At 37.3% G+C, this 15,041-nt stretch overlaps 1 protein-coding gene across 2 annotated transcripts in view; it reads left to right on the top strand.

Annotated features, from left to right (window-relative positions):
- Window positions 1–13,743, top strand: part of BRMS1L (BRMS1 like transcriptional repressor) — a 39,229-nt gene extending 25,486 nt beyond the window's left edge. The window contains exons 5-10 of one of the 2 annotated variants that reach the window (XM_036881335.2): window positions 3,720–3,816; window positions 8,664–8,747; window positions 9,415–9,479; window positions 10,174–10,213; window positions 10,612–10,759; window positions 12,146–13,743. In XM_036881335.2, coding sequence (XP_036737230.1) covers window positions 3,720–3,816; window positions 8,664–8,747; window positions 9,415–9,479; window positions 10,174–10,213; window positions 10,612–10,759; window positions 12,146–12,263 — 552 coding nt within the window. In that variant the 3' untranslated portion in view covers window positions 12,264–13,743. The remainder of the gene's footprint in view (window positions 1–3,719; window positions 3,817–8,663; window positions 8,748–9,414; window positions 9,480–10,173; window positions 10,214–10,611; window positions 10,760–12,145) is intronic. The other variant, XM_036881336.2, reaches the window with a different exon arrangement.
- The last annotated feature ends 1,298 nt before the right edge of the window (window positions 13,744–15,041 follow it).

The raw sequence follows: 15,041 nt of genomic DNA, 5'->3' as shown, positions 1-15,041 counted from the left end.
ACTTTCTTCTCGCTGTTGTTTGCTTGAAATATGTTTTTCCATCCCTCGACTTTTAGTCTGTACATGTCTTTGGGTTTGAGATGAGTTTCTTGTAAGCAGCATATAGATGGGTCTTGCTTTTTTATCCATTCTATTACTCTGTGTCTTTTGATTGGTGCATTCAGCCCATTAACATTTAGGGTGACTATTGAAAGATATGTACTTATTGCCATTGCAGGCTTTAAATTCGTGGTTACCAAAGGTTCAAGGTTAGCCTCTTTAGTATCTTGCTGCCTGAGTTAGCTCGCTTATTGAGCTGTTATATACACTGTCTGGAGATTCTTTTCTTCTCTCCCTTCTTGTTCCTCCTCCTCGATTCTTCATATGTTGGGTGTTTTGTTCTGTGCTCTTTCTAGGAGTGCTCCCATCTAGAGCAGTCCCTGTAAGATGTCCTGTAGAGGTGGTTTGTGGGAAGCAAATTCCCTCAGCTTTTGTTTGTCTTGGAATTATTTAATCCCACCGTCATATTTGAATGATAGTCGTGCTGGATATAGTATCCTTGGTTCAAGGCCCTTCTGTTTCATTGTATTAAATATATCATGCCATTCTCTTCTGGCCTGTAGGGTTTCTGTCGAGAAATCTGATGTTAGCCTGATTGGTTTTTCCTTTGTAGGTGACCTTTTTCTCTCTAGCTGCCTTTAAAAGTCTTTCCTTGTCCTTGATCTTTGCCATTTTAATTATTATGTGTCTTGGTGTTGTCCTCCTTGGATCCTTTCTTTTGGGGGTTCTGTGTATTTCTGTGGTCTGTTCGATTATTTCCTCCCCCAGTTTGGGGAAGTTTTCAGCAATTATTTCTTCTCAGATGCTTTCCATCTCTTTTCCTCTCTCTTCTTCTTCTGGGATCCCTACAATACGGATATTCTTCCTTTTTGATTGGTCACACAGTTCTCTTAATATTGTTTCATTCCTGAAGATCCTTTTGTCTCTCTCTATGTCAGCTTCTATGCGTTCCTGTTCTCTGGTTTCAATTCCATCAATGGCCTCTTACATCCTTTTCATTCTGCTTATAAACCCTTCCAGAGTTTGTTTCATTTCTGTGATCTCCTTTCTGGCATCTGTGATCTCCTTCCGGACTTCATCCCATTTCTCTTGCATATTTCTCTGCATCTCTGTCAGCATATTTATGATTCTTATTTTGAATTCTTTTTCAGGAAGACTGGTTAGGTCTGTCTCCTTCTCTGGTGTTGTCTCTGTGATCTTTGTCTGCCTGTAGCTTTGCCTTTTCATGGTGATAGGAATAGTTTGCAGAGCTGGGACGAGTGACGGCTGGAAGGACTTCCTTTCTTGTTGGTTTGTGGCCCTCCTCTCCTGGGAGAACAGCGGCCTCTAGTGGCTTGTGCTGGGCAGCTGCGCACAGACAGGGCTTCTGCTTCCTGCCTGGCTGCTATGGAGTTAATCTCCGCTGTTGCTGTGGGCGTGGCCTGGCTCGGGCAGCTACTCCAAAGTGGTGGAGTCGCGTTGGAGCGGCAGTGGCTGGGAGGCTATTTATCTCCGTAAGGGGCCTCCCTGCTCCCTGCAGCCAAGGGGTTAGGGTGCCCAGAGATCCCTGGATTCCCTACCTCTGGATTAAGTGTCCCGCCCTGCCCCTTTAAGACTTTCAAAAAGCACCCGCCAAAACAAAACAACGACCACAAAAAAAAATGGTGGCCGCTCGTTTTTCTTTATTCTCCAGCGCCAGCCTCAGGCATCTGCTCACCGGTCTTGCTCCCCTATTTCCGTAGTATTGGGGTCCCTATCCCTTTAAGACTTCCAAAAAGCACTCGCCAAAACAAAACAGCAAAAAAAAAAAAAATGGGTGCTCACTTTTCTGGTGTCCTCCAGCGCCAGGCCACCGGTGCCCGCTCACTGTTCTTGCTGCCCTGTTTCCCTAGTATTGGGGGCCCTATTCCTTTAAGACTTCGAAAGAGCGCTTGGCAAAACAAAACAGCAAAAAAAAAAAAATTGTTCCCGCGCTTTTCTTATGTCCTCCGGCGCCCGGCCTCCAGTCCCCGCTCACTGTTCTTGCTGCCCTGTTTTCCTAGTATCGAGCGCCCTGCACTCTGGCCCGGATGGCTGGGGCTGGGTGTTCGGCAGTCCTGTGCTCCATCTCCCTCCCGCTCTGCCTATTCTTCTCCCGCCGGGAGTTGGGGGGATGGGCGCTCGGCTCCCGCCGGGCCGGGGCTTGCATCTTACCCCCTTCGCAAGGCGCTGGGTTCTCTCAGGTGCGGATGTGGTCTGGATATTGTCCTGTGTCCTCTGGTCTTTATTCTAGGAAAGGTTGTCTTTGTTATATTTTCATAGATATATGTGGTTTTGGGAGGAGATTTCCGCTGCTCTACTCACGCCGCCATCTTCTGCCCCGGCAAATTTATCAATAGAAAGGAAAGAGAATGCTCTAGGTAAACGTTCATATTCTTAAAAAGCAAAAGCTTTATTATGTCCATTTTGCATTCAGAGTCATTTTTGGTTGGAGAATCTGGAACTGTTTACCACTGTCACATTCTCTTAACTATGACTGGGGCCTGCTCTCCCTTTTTCTTTGATATATAACACTTCTGAATTCTTGCAGCAAAATGGAGATAAGGCTGGAACATTTCACAAGACTCCCAAAGGCAGGGGAACAAGTAAAAGGAAGTAAGCGTAGAGTAGCTTACTTTTTTTTTTCATATGAGCTTAAATTTTTCATAGGAGATCTAGTTTTAGTCTTCAGTTTTGCTTTCTTTCTAGCTCTTGGTTTGCCTCAGATTGACAAAAGTTACCTTTTCTCTACACTCAGGAGAGCCTTCAAGTGTGTGTAGACTCTAAATTTCAAACTCGAGAGGACTTCATCATCGACACTAGGAATGCTGCCAAATGGACATGGCCTAGCTTTCAAAGAAAACATAATCTAACTGTATTCCAGTAGCCTCTACAAGACAATTCCATCTATCTGTATCCCAAGAGGCTAATACTCTTACTAGAGATGAACATGTGGTGGGTGGATTGTGAATCTGTCATAGATTTTTATATAATATATATATTATACTTATGTAGATTTTATGGCTTTTTAAAGTAGAGGTACAGGGTTTTATAATTAAAAGAATAATGGGCTAGAGCTAGTAGATCTGGGCTCTAGTCTGATGTGCCAGTAATCAGTCTTATCTCTTTTGGCAAGTCACTCAATCTTTATAGTTTTGTTGAGGGATCTGGATATAATTAATCTGTATTATGATTTTGACTATAATTATGTTATTTTAAATGATTATAAAACTTATACTTCAGTCTTTCTCTTTCTGATATGTTAGTCTATTTTAATGTGATGCTGAGATTAGTGAGGAATAAAGTCTGATTATTGTTTCAATGAGAAAATGTCCTTTTGTAATGATGGACTTTATAGGACGGGTTCTCCATTATGGTGATAGGAAGGACCTGCTTATATTTAAAAGGGGCCATGGGAACTTATATTTAAAAGGGGCCAAGTGAATATTCACTTCTTATCACATGTAAATTCAGATGTTTGTAAGCAACTTAACTGCATGTAGATAAATCTATATTTAGATTCTGTATTTTCTATTTTTATTTCTTTCATATATTTGATATTTCATTTTTAAAGTTGAAGTAAAAGGCAGAGAAAAGCACCATGTTCTAAAGTACTTTACAAGTTAAGTTATGCAGTACTCTTAGTTTTCTTTCTACTTATGTGTAATCTTTTTTTTTTCCAGAGTGAGAAGCTTTTGCTGTATGATACTGTCCAGAGTGAACTAGAGGAGAAGATAAGGCGGCTTGAAGAGGATCGGCACAGTATTGATATTACCTCAGGTAATGGGAATGATGTGATTCTGATGTTTAGTTTAAGTGACGCTGAACCTCTAGTGTTTACTATAGTGTCTTGTAATATCTTAGCTCCTAATGTAAATGTTATGTAAATGAAGGATGCTAATGAGAAGGGAAAAGGAGAGACTTGTAAAGAACTCAATAAAAGTGTGATTGTTGCTTTGATTTGAACTCACAGTTCAGAAAGACAGAAAATGGAGCACATGAAAAGGGACAAAATAGAAGTGTGATGGAAACTATAGGAATAATAATGTACACAAGAATAGTAAGAACATTATTATGATCTAAGAATAGTATTGGAAAACAATAAAAACAATCTGTGTCTTCAAAGATTGTCATGTGGAAGAAGGAATAAAAACCTTCCCTTTTTGGTATCACCAAACTAGGACAAGTGGATAGATTTTTGATATCACGCAAACTACGACAAGTGGGTAGAAGTTATGGGAAGGCAGACTTTTGTCTCAGAAAAAGGAAAAACATAATAATAAGATCAGTTGAATACGAAACAGGCTTTTTCAGGGGTATTGTGCATTTGTTGGAAGAGCCACTGGGTTATCCTACAGTTCTTGCATGTGTATTCTTTTACCTGTTATAAGTTATTTCTCTAGTGTAGAGTAGGCAAAGTGGAGTCAGACAAGCTGAGTTCTAATGCCACTGCTCCATCTCCATCACTTACTAGTTGGGTGACCACTTTAGCTTTTCTAAATTAGTCTTCTCACCTGTGAAACTGAAATAATTAAGATCACTTATCTCAGAGGTAGCTTTGAGGATTAAAGAGAGAATGAATGTAATGTGTATATATATATATATATATATATATGTATACACATTTTTTAAAAAAATTTTGTTGTCATTAATCTAAAACTACATGAAGAACATTATGTTTACTAGGGTCCCCCCTTCACCAAGTACCCCCCACAAACCCCATTGCAGTCACTGTCCATCAGCTTAGTAAGATGCTGTAGAATCACTACTTGTCTTCTCTGTGTTGCATAGCCCTCCCCATGCCCCCCGCCCACATTATACATGCTAATCATAATACCCCCTTTCTTTTTCCCCACCCTTATCCCTCCTTTCCCTTCCTTCCCTCCCATTCTCCTCAGTCCCTTTCCCTTTGGTAACTGTTGGTCCATTCTTAGGTTCTGTGATTCTGCTGCTGTTTTGTTCCTTCAGTCTTTCTTTGTTCCTATACTCCACATATGAATGAAATCATTTGGTGTTTGTCTTTCTCCGCCTGGCTTATTTATACCCTCTAGCTCCATCCATGTTGTTGCAAATGGTAGGATTTGTTTTCTTCTTATGACTGAATAATATTCCATTGTGTGAATGTACCACATCTTCTTTATCCATTCTTCTACTGATGGACACTTAGGTTGCTTCCATTTCTTGGCTATTGTAAATAGTGGCTTTTGGATGTAGAGTTCTATAGATGTCTATTAGGTCCATCTGTTCTAGTGTGTTGTTCAGTGCCTCTGTGTCCTTACTTATTTTCTGTCCGGTGGATCTATCCTTTGGAGTGAGTGGTGTGTTGAAGTCTCCTAAAATGAATGCATTGCATTCTCTTTCCTCCTTTAGTTCTGTTAGTATTTGTTTCACATATGTTGGTGCTCCTGTGTTGGGTACATATATATTTTTAATGGTTATATCCTCTTGTTGGACTGAGCCCTTTATCATTATGTAATGTCCTTCTTTATCTTTTGTTACTTTATTTGTTTTGAGGTCGATTTGTCTGATACTACTGTAACACCTGTTTTTTTCTCCCTGTTGTTTGCATGAAATATCTTTTTCCATCCCATGGCTTTTAGTCTGTGCATGTCTTTGGGTTTGAGGTGAGTCTCTTGTAAGCAGCATAGAGATGGGTCTTGCTTTTTTTTTTTTTTTTTTTTTTTTTTAATAATTATTTTTTTATTGAAGGGTAGTTGACGCACAGTATTACATTACATTAGTTTCAAGTGTACAACACAGTGGTAGAACATTTATATACATAATTCGAGGTTCCGGCTATCACCCTACCAAGCTGTTACATTATTTTGACTATATTCCTTATGCTATACATTACATCCCGGTTACTTATTTATTTTACCATTGGAAGTCTGTCCTTTTTTTTTTTTTTTTTTTTTGTGAGGGCATCTCTCATATTTATTGATCAAATGATTGTTAACGACAATAAAATTCTGTATAGGGGAGTCAATGCTCAATGCACAATCATTAATCCACCCCAAGCCTAATTTTCGTCAGTCTCCAATCTTCTGAGGCATAACAAATAAGTTCTTACATGGAGAACAAATTCTTACATAATGAATAAGTTACATAGTGAACAGTACAAGGGCAGTCATCACAGAAACTTTCAGTTTTGCTCATGCTTTATGAACTCTAAACAGTCAGTTCAAATATGAATACTCATTTAGTTTTTATACTTGATTTATGTGTGGATACTACATTTCTCTCTTTATTATTATTATTTTTAATAAAATGCTGAAGTGGTAGGTAGATACAAGATAAAGGTAGAAAACATAGTTTAGTGTGGGTCTTGCTTTTTTATCCATTCTATTACTCTGTGTCTTTTGATTGGTGTATTCAGTCCATTTACATTTAGGGTGATTATTGAAAGATATGTACTTATTGCCATTGCAGGCTTTAGATTCATGGTTACCAAAGGTTCAAGGTTATCTTCTTTAGTATCTTAATGTCTAACTTAACTCGCTCATTGAGCTATTTTAAACACTGTCTGGTGATTGTTTATTTTTCTCCTTTCTTATTCCTCCTCCTCCGTTCTTTACATGTTGGTTGTTTTATTCTGTGCTCTTTTGTGTTTCCTTTAACTGCTTTTGTGGGTAGTTGATTTTATTTTTTGCCTGTAGTTAGTATTTGGTTGGTCTGCTTTCTTTGCTGTGATTTTATTTTCACTGGTGACATCTATTTAGCCTTAGGAGTACTCCCATGTAGAGCAGTCCCTCTAAAATACCCTGTAGAGGTGGTTTGTGGGAGGCAAATTCCCTCAAGTTTTGCTTGTCTGGGAATTGTTTAATCCCTCCTTCATATTTAAATGCTAATCATGCTGGATACAGTATTCTTGGTTCAAGGCCCTTCTGTTTCATTGCATTAAAATATATCATGCCATTCTCTTCTGGCCTGTAAGGTTTCTGTTGATAGCCTGATGGGTTTTCCTTTGTAGGTGACCTTTTTCCTCTCTCTAGCTGCCTTTTAAAACTCTGTCCTTGTCCTTGATCTTTGTCATTTTAATTATTGTGTGTTTTGGTGTTGTCCTCCTTGGGTCCCTTCTGTTGGGGGTTCTGTGCACTTCTGTGGTCTGATCGATTATTTCCTTCCCCAGTTTGGGGAAGTTTTCAGCAATTATTTCTTCAAATACACTTTCTACCCCTTTTTCTCCCTCTTCTTCTCCTGGTACCCCTATAATGTGGATATTGTTCCTTTTGGATTGGTCACACAGTTCTCTTAATGTTGTTTCATTCCTGGAGATCCTTTTATCTCTCTCTGCATCAGCTTCTATGTATTCCTGTTCTCTGGTTTCTATTCCATCAATGGCCTCTTGCATCTTATCCATTCTGCTTATAAATCCTTCCAGAGATTGTTTCATTTCTGTAATCTCCTTCCGGACATCATCCCTTAGTTCTTGCATATTTCTTGGCAGCTCCATCAGCATGGTTATGAGCTTTATTTTTAATTCTTTTTCAGGGAGATCGGTTAGGTCTATTTCCTTCTCAGGGTTTGCCTCTGTGATCTTGGTCTGTATCAAATTCTTCTGCCTTTTCATGGCAATAGATCTATTTGTGGGGAGCTGGCATGTGTGTTGGCTAAGAGAAAGTCCCTTCTTGCTGATTTGTGGCCTTCCTCTCCTGCGAGAACAGCGACCCCTAGCAGCTTGTGCTGGGCAGCTGCATGCAGACGGGGTTTCTAATTCTTGCCCGGCCACTGTGGAACTCCCCGGTTGCTGTGGGCGTAGCCAGCCTCAGGCTGCTTCTCCAATATGGCGGAGCCGCGTCGGAGGGGGAATGGGCGGGAGGCTGTTTATCGCTGTGAGGGGCCTCTGAGCTGCGCTACCGCCTAGGGGGTTAGGGCACCTGGAGTTCCCTGGGATTCCCAGCTGCTGGGCTAAGTGTCCCGGGACGCTTCCGTCCAGCTGTGGGGTCTCTGTCCCTTTAAGACTTTCAAAAAGCACTCGCTTTTCTTTGTCCCGGGTGTGCCAGCTGTGGGGACCCGCTCACAGGTCTTACTGTCCTGTTCCCCTAGTTTCCAGCCCCCCACACATGCACTGTGTGTCTGCGCTCCAGTGCGGATGGCTAGGGCTGGGTGTTTAGCAGTCCTGGGCTCCCTCTCCCTCCCCGCTCTGACTCCTATCCTCCCACCGGGAGCTGCAGTGAGGGGTGCTAGGGTCCCGCCGGGCCACGGTTTGTATCTTACCCCCTTCATGATGCACTGGGTTCTCACAGGTGTAGATGTAGCCTGGATGTTGTACTGTATCTTCTGGTCTCTCTTTTAGGAATAGTTGTATTTGTTGCATTTTCAAAAATATATATGGTTTTGGGAGGAGATTTCTGCTCTACTCATGCCGCCATCTTGGTTCTAATGTAATGTATATTTAACAAAGTGCCTGACATGTGTTCATCATGTATTAGTAATTAAGTGTGAAGTTGATTTTTACTTTAATAAAGGCAGAGGAAAATTGATAAATACATAGCTGCATGAAATTACGAAGTCATATGTCATAGCCACCAATGAACTTTTGCCACCATGGAATTATATAGCCTTTTTTCCCTCTTTGATCTTCATAAGTCAGATAATACTTCAGATAATTTTTATTTACTTGCCAGAGCTGTGGAATGATGAACTTCAGTCAAGAAAAAAAAGGAAGGATCCTTTTAGTCCTGACAAAAAGAAGCCAGTTGTTGTTTCAGATATCCTTTTCTAAGTTTTATGGGTTTTTTTTCCTTGACACACATTTTTGCATTGTGCATATTCCTTTGTGACTTTTATTAATACATACTGACTTTATTTGCAAGGTCCTGTAATAGACAAAAGGTGATTTATAAAACTGATTGAAGACAGAAGGATATAATTTAGATTAAGAGGGGTAAGGGAGGAGTAGAAATTTAGTTACATCTCAACTTTGAAAATTAATATGGCTTTAATTCACAAGGGCTGTGATGTCAAACAGCTGTTTAGTATATAGCATGATTGTTTAATTCTCATGTTTAAAACAGTTTTTAATATTTCTGAAAATGGAATATCTTTAAATTCCTATGTGCATTTAATTTTGGCAATCCCTATAGTGCCCTCCCTCCACTCATGTCTATCTCCCCCACCTCAAAATAGTCATTAGGTTGGTGGTGTATCTTACAATCAAATGTTATCATAGAATTAAGAGAACATGGTTGTAGCATCTGAAACATTGGAATATATTTATTCTGATACTAAGATTTTGAAGAATAATTTGAAGTCAGAATTCAGCATGCCAAAGGATTATTCCTAGAAATTCCCATTGCAGTTTCTGAATAACAGAAGTTTGGAAATATTATTCAAAGTATGAAATTCTTATGGCTAAATTGACCTTGACTTTTCAACGTCCATATATAGTTTATATGCTGCAAGATCTTGATATTCTTGAAGATTGGACAACAATTAGGAAGGTATGGTTTTAAGAGCAATGTAATACAAATAGATTTTTATACTCTACTTCCTAAGCTTCTATGGTTTCTCACTATTATATCAAAATATGATATTGTAAATATGCTTTACTTTGTAACAGACTAAGGCAATTAATATTATGCAGATAATAGTGGACTACAAGAATATTTTAAGAGAGACATGTTAGCAGTTTGTATTTTCCTGTAATAATGTAATTAATAATTGATGCATAAGTACAGGAAAGCATTTATTTAGGTTGTCCGAAATAATAATAAATAGCCATTTTGTGCCTAGACCTTAGCCTAGTCTTAGCTTACAGAAGGCACTCAATTATTTGTTGAATGAATGAAAGTGAATATTGGAATCATTATTATATATCCTGCATTCTGTCAAACATTCAAGAGTTACAGGATTTTCTTTGCTTGTTTGAAAGTGGAGTCTTATTTTCCTTATTAAATTTTTCCATTTTTAGAAACTTCTTAGTTGAAAATTAAGAGATATTGCAGGTATTGATAACCCCTCTAGGAGAAATGGTTATTCTTTGTATTTCTTATGGTCTTAAACATTAACAATTTATTAGAGCAGCTGAAGATTATATTTCAGTTTATTATTGAGATCATCAATAGTGTATATATTAAATAAATACCAAAATATACTTTTAGTCTATACACTCAGACAACATCTTTTTTTATTAAGGCAATGGCTACATTGGGTCCACACAGAGTGAAAACAGAACGTAAGTCATTTCTTTTGAGTTCAGAAATCTCTGTGGAGACTTGTTGAATCAAGTTTGTTAAGTTATCTACGTATTAAAAAGTACTCTAACAGTGGTTTCATTTCACCAGTGAACACTGTACATGGAATCAGAACATTTTAAATCCTACTTAAAATTGGCACTAGTAACTGGTACTTGTCTGATTACTTGATGATTTATTGTACATTGTTTATCTTTATTTAGTAGTTCTTTTAAAATCTTGATTATATGAAAAACATAAGAGGTTATCTTATTTCTGTTAGATTTAGGTTCGCTATCTAAGATATTTTTAGTGTTTTTTTACATAAATGCAGGGATTGGTGTTAATTCTTCATGTTCTGTACTTTTATTCTTCTGACAATGTCTTATTAATGTAACAGTTTTTGAACTGATCCCTTTAGCACCTGCGAAACTGGAAAAACATCTGCATAGTGCCAGATCTGAGGAAGGAAGATTATATTATGATGGTGAATGGTATATACGTGGACAAACAATATGTATTGATAAAAAAGATGAATGTCCTACAAGGTAAAAAGTGTCATTTCAGTGTTGCTCAGTAATAGAGTGTACAACGTTGTTGTTATGAAGTATTTGCTGCCTCCATAGTGCATTCATAATGCATCATTAGTTGCCTGTGGAGCCTTTTTTTCTTGACATATGATTTTATTAGCATGCATATACACCAGTGTTAATATTTATACACCAGAGTTACATATTAAGTTCATGAGCACAAGCATTAACACAGGTGGAATTGTTGGAATTATTTAGCCAGGTAAGTGATCCTGTTTGTTAATTCTTAGAATAGGTGAATTGTTGTGATTCTAATATTATAACCTTTAAGCCAGACTATTATAAATTTGTGGTGGAGCTTTTAATCCTTAACTTTTTTGGGTGTGTTACAGTATTTTAGATGAAAATAATTTGTATCAGTTAGAATAGGAAATGAATGGAAAATTCATGAAAACTTTAAGGGTAACAGTAGTTATATGTATAATTTGAAAATTGAAAGGTACCTTTTACAAGACCCAATCTGTCTAAACTTAAATAAAGTTTATATATATAAATATACGTAGCCTTTTATATTTCTTTAGCCTTCTAAGTTTTATCTGATCATGGCCTTTGGAAAGTATTCTAGCTGCTGCTTTCGTTCCTTTGGTAGTTTAGGATTTAATTCTCAGAGAGGTAACCTTCTACAGTAAGAAAATGTCTTTCTCTAGGTATCAATGACAAATAAAATGTTTGCATTTAGTATAGAATACTCATTTTCCAAATACAGTGTTTTTAATTGGATTGTAATTTCATATTTAAATTGTAGAATACCTGGAGCATTTTGAACAGGAACTTTTTTCATAGAAGGCATTCATAGGTTGTGTATGATACCCCTGGATTCTTTGCTTTGTTTTACTGCTTTTGAGACATTTTACTTACTACTTGGCCTAAACATGGTTGAAAAAGAGACAAAGTAGTATAAAAGAGGATTAAACACAAATCTATTTTTAAAAAGACTCATACAAGTACCATAGATGGTTTGACACTGGGAATTAAGGGTTGGCGTTTGAAAGATTTCCTACAGCCAAGACTGATAAGAGTTGGAGGTGCATTACCATATAAGTAGTGTTTCTAGCTCTATGCTTTTTTTGGAGATGGGATGGGAGGCAGTAGGAATGATGTGCAATAGTAAATTTAACCAAGTCCACTAAGGAAAGAGAGCAGATTATCTAAATGCTGCTGAATGTGATACTTTGGTAGCATGCCTGGCTGATGGTGCAGCGGTCTGTTAAATGACAACTGTATACCTGAATCTACTCTTATATTCCAGCTCTCTTGGCTTTATGGCAAGTACTTGAAAATGAGTAGAGAAGGCGTATTGTAATTCATTCATTCATTCATTCCTCTTTTTTCTTCCCTTTTTAGTGCCGTAATTACAACAATTAATCATGATGAAGTTTGGTTTAAGAGGCCTGATGGGAGCAAATCTAAGCTTTACATTTCACAGCTACAGAAAGGAAAATATTCAATTAAACATTCATAATCATGATTTAAGTGTTATCTAAAGCTACCTTATTAGTGTTACCAAGTGTGATGTGCCATGGGAATAAAAAACGTATTCAATAACTTAACATTCTCATTGAATCATGAGAGACTCTGTTTTTGTAGGTGGTACTCTAAGTAGACCTCATATTGATATGTTATTAGGATATGGTAATAAAGTTTAATCATGATCACTAATTTGATTTACCTTTTAGGTCCAATGACCATAGGTATATAATATGGTGGAGGTTTCATACTAAACTTTTCTCTTTGTTTTTTAAAAACATTATGCAAATCTGTCTTATCTTTAGTAAATATGTTGCTAAATGGCTACATTTATCTTCAATTTTTTTTGGTTTTCCATATCTTTGTCACTCATCATGTGTTTGTAAATAAGCTTGATGAAATGTTTCCTATGGATGGTTTGTACTAGTACATTAGTGTTAAACTAATTAGATTTTAAACTTATGTACATGAGTATGTATATATGGCATCATCAGCTTACTCAGAACTGATGGCCTTACTTTACAATCTTGTTTTACCCAAAATCAAGCTGTGGTTTGAAAGCTAAAAGGAGCACTTTTGTAGGCTAGCAGCTTTCCTTCTCCTCTTCCTTGATTATATGGTGGTGACCTATTTTTACAAATTATACTTAATGTTAATTGGTAAAATTAGTATAAAATAATAACATGCTTCTACCTGTATTTCTCATGAACCTTTAGAGGGCAGGTATTTTTTGCCTGATATTTATGATGCAGTAAGTGGTGGACAGTAACTGACAGTATTGTGGTACTTGCTGGACATGTCTGATCTTTTGAAACAGATTTTTAGTAAGCATTTTCCAGAGGTAAAGCTAGGTTCTTACCCTAATTTTATTCCTTGGGCAAAATAGACAGGGGTAATTTCCTTGAATCTGTTTCCAAATTAATATTTTTATTGTTGTTTTTACACTTTAAGGCCACTTGGTGCAATTTAGAAAGTATTGGTCTCTCTTCCCTTAGCCACATTTAAAATTAACTTCTAAAACCTCAGGAACAGTACAAAGACTCAAAACCCTCAATATGGCAGCACAACTGGCTGTGGTATGTGTTAGGGTACAACCAAATCAAGGATTCCTGGCGGTCTTGTGCACTTTAATTTCTGTTAGGATGAGACTGAAGAGGATGAGGAAGAGATCTACTTAACACTTAGGGCAGGAATAGCTGCATTGTTCCGTTCGTTTTCTTACTTTTACCTCTGCAAACATCTTCCTGTGCAGATCACTACTTCACAGTTGCCAAATATTAAAATGTTTGACTTCTGAAATTCATTATCAGTGAAGTTATGTACTTTGTTCTGTTTCTAATAACTTTAGCAAATGTACATAATGTCATAATGCAATAGTATTTGGCAGTACTATGTATACAATGTTTCATAAGCATTTTTAATAAGATTTGTATTTTTTAATTTAGTATATAATAAAAAGATGTGTGTGAGTGTCATTTGTAGTGTCTTAAATTACTTGTGCAAAAGTTTTCATTATTTATAACCTGTTCACTTCCAAGGATTTGAGCCAATTTGCATGAATAGCTATGAAGTGTTGAACAAATATTTCTCCTTCCCTAAACCACAGTTCCACCAATAGAGGGGTATATTTAGATACACAAGATGGCTAAGTTATTCTTAACTTAAAACTAGGCATATATGTTATACTTTAGTAAAAATGTACTATTATGTTCTGAAATTCGAAACAGGAAACATTTATTTTAAAAATGATTTAGTACATTTACTTTCAAGACGTTAATATTTTTATCATATATAACTATAGTACTGCTGTTGATTCAGGTGAGCATGTGCTCATCTATGATTAAAGTACTATAAAATATAGTTTGTTATTAGCAGTCTGCTATTAGATTTCTGGGTCAAAATGTTTAGGAGAATTGTTAGAATCTACGATGAGCTGTAGCATCTGTTGCTGCTGTTACGTTTATAAGCAGCCTCTGTTTTAGAATCAATTTAAGGGCCTTTCTTGCCAGCTCCCACTACTGCATCTATATATATAGTCACCCCTTCTTGCCTGTTCTATTAAGAAAAAAAAGAATCCAGTCATCACTAATCTGACTCTTCACTGATAGTTATTAACACCATTAGTGGCACACTCCCCCTTCTGTCCCTTTATCTCACTGGCAGCCTGGGCCCGGCCTGGGCACTGAGCACTTTTCATTGTAACCTTCCTCATGTGAAAGTTGCTCTGATAATACATATTCTTATTCAGAACTCAAATGCCACTGACAGAACCATGTATACCTAATTGATAATTATTAAAAAATAAGAACAGGGAAGTTGGCTGTTAGTTCAAAGATTTTTGTTTTGGGCCCAGTAAGTCCAGTACACTAAAATTGAACTAAAATGAATTAATAAGATAAGGAAAATGGATGTAGGATGAATGAATATACTAGTTAGTATGTAGTATATAATCTCTTGCCAAGCTGGAGTACAAGGCATCTTAACTGCTAAAAGTAAGGAGATTAAAATATTTAAAAAATATATGAAGGCCCAGAGTGGGGTTAGAGCAAATACATGTTCCTTATATTGTCTTTATGGAGGAACTATAGGAGTTGTGGCTGGCCTGTCAGGTGGGATTAACTGGGGCAGTTCCCCCCATTGGTCACTGTGGCCCAGAGGCTTGCCCTTTGCTTCATAGGCCCAAAAACTTGAACTTTATCTGTCCTATTATGAGCTGAACTATGTCCCCCCCAGATTCTTATGTTGAAGCTGTCATCTCTTGTACTTCAGAAAT

This window comes from Manis pentadactyla, chromosome 11 (genome assembly GCF_030020395.1).
Source record: "Manis pentadactyla isolate mManPen7 chromosome 11, mManPen7.hap1, whole genome shotgun sequence".
Classification (NCBI taxonomy): Eukaryota; Metazoa; Chordata; class Mammalia; order Pholidota; family Manidae; genus Manis; species Manis pentadactyla.
Note: the sequence above shows the minus strand (reverse complement) of the source record. Positions and strands in the feature narration are given on the sequence as shown.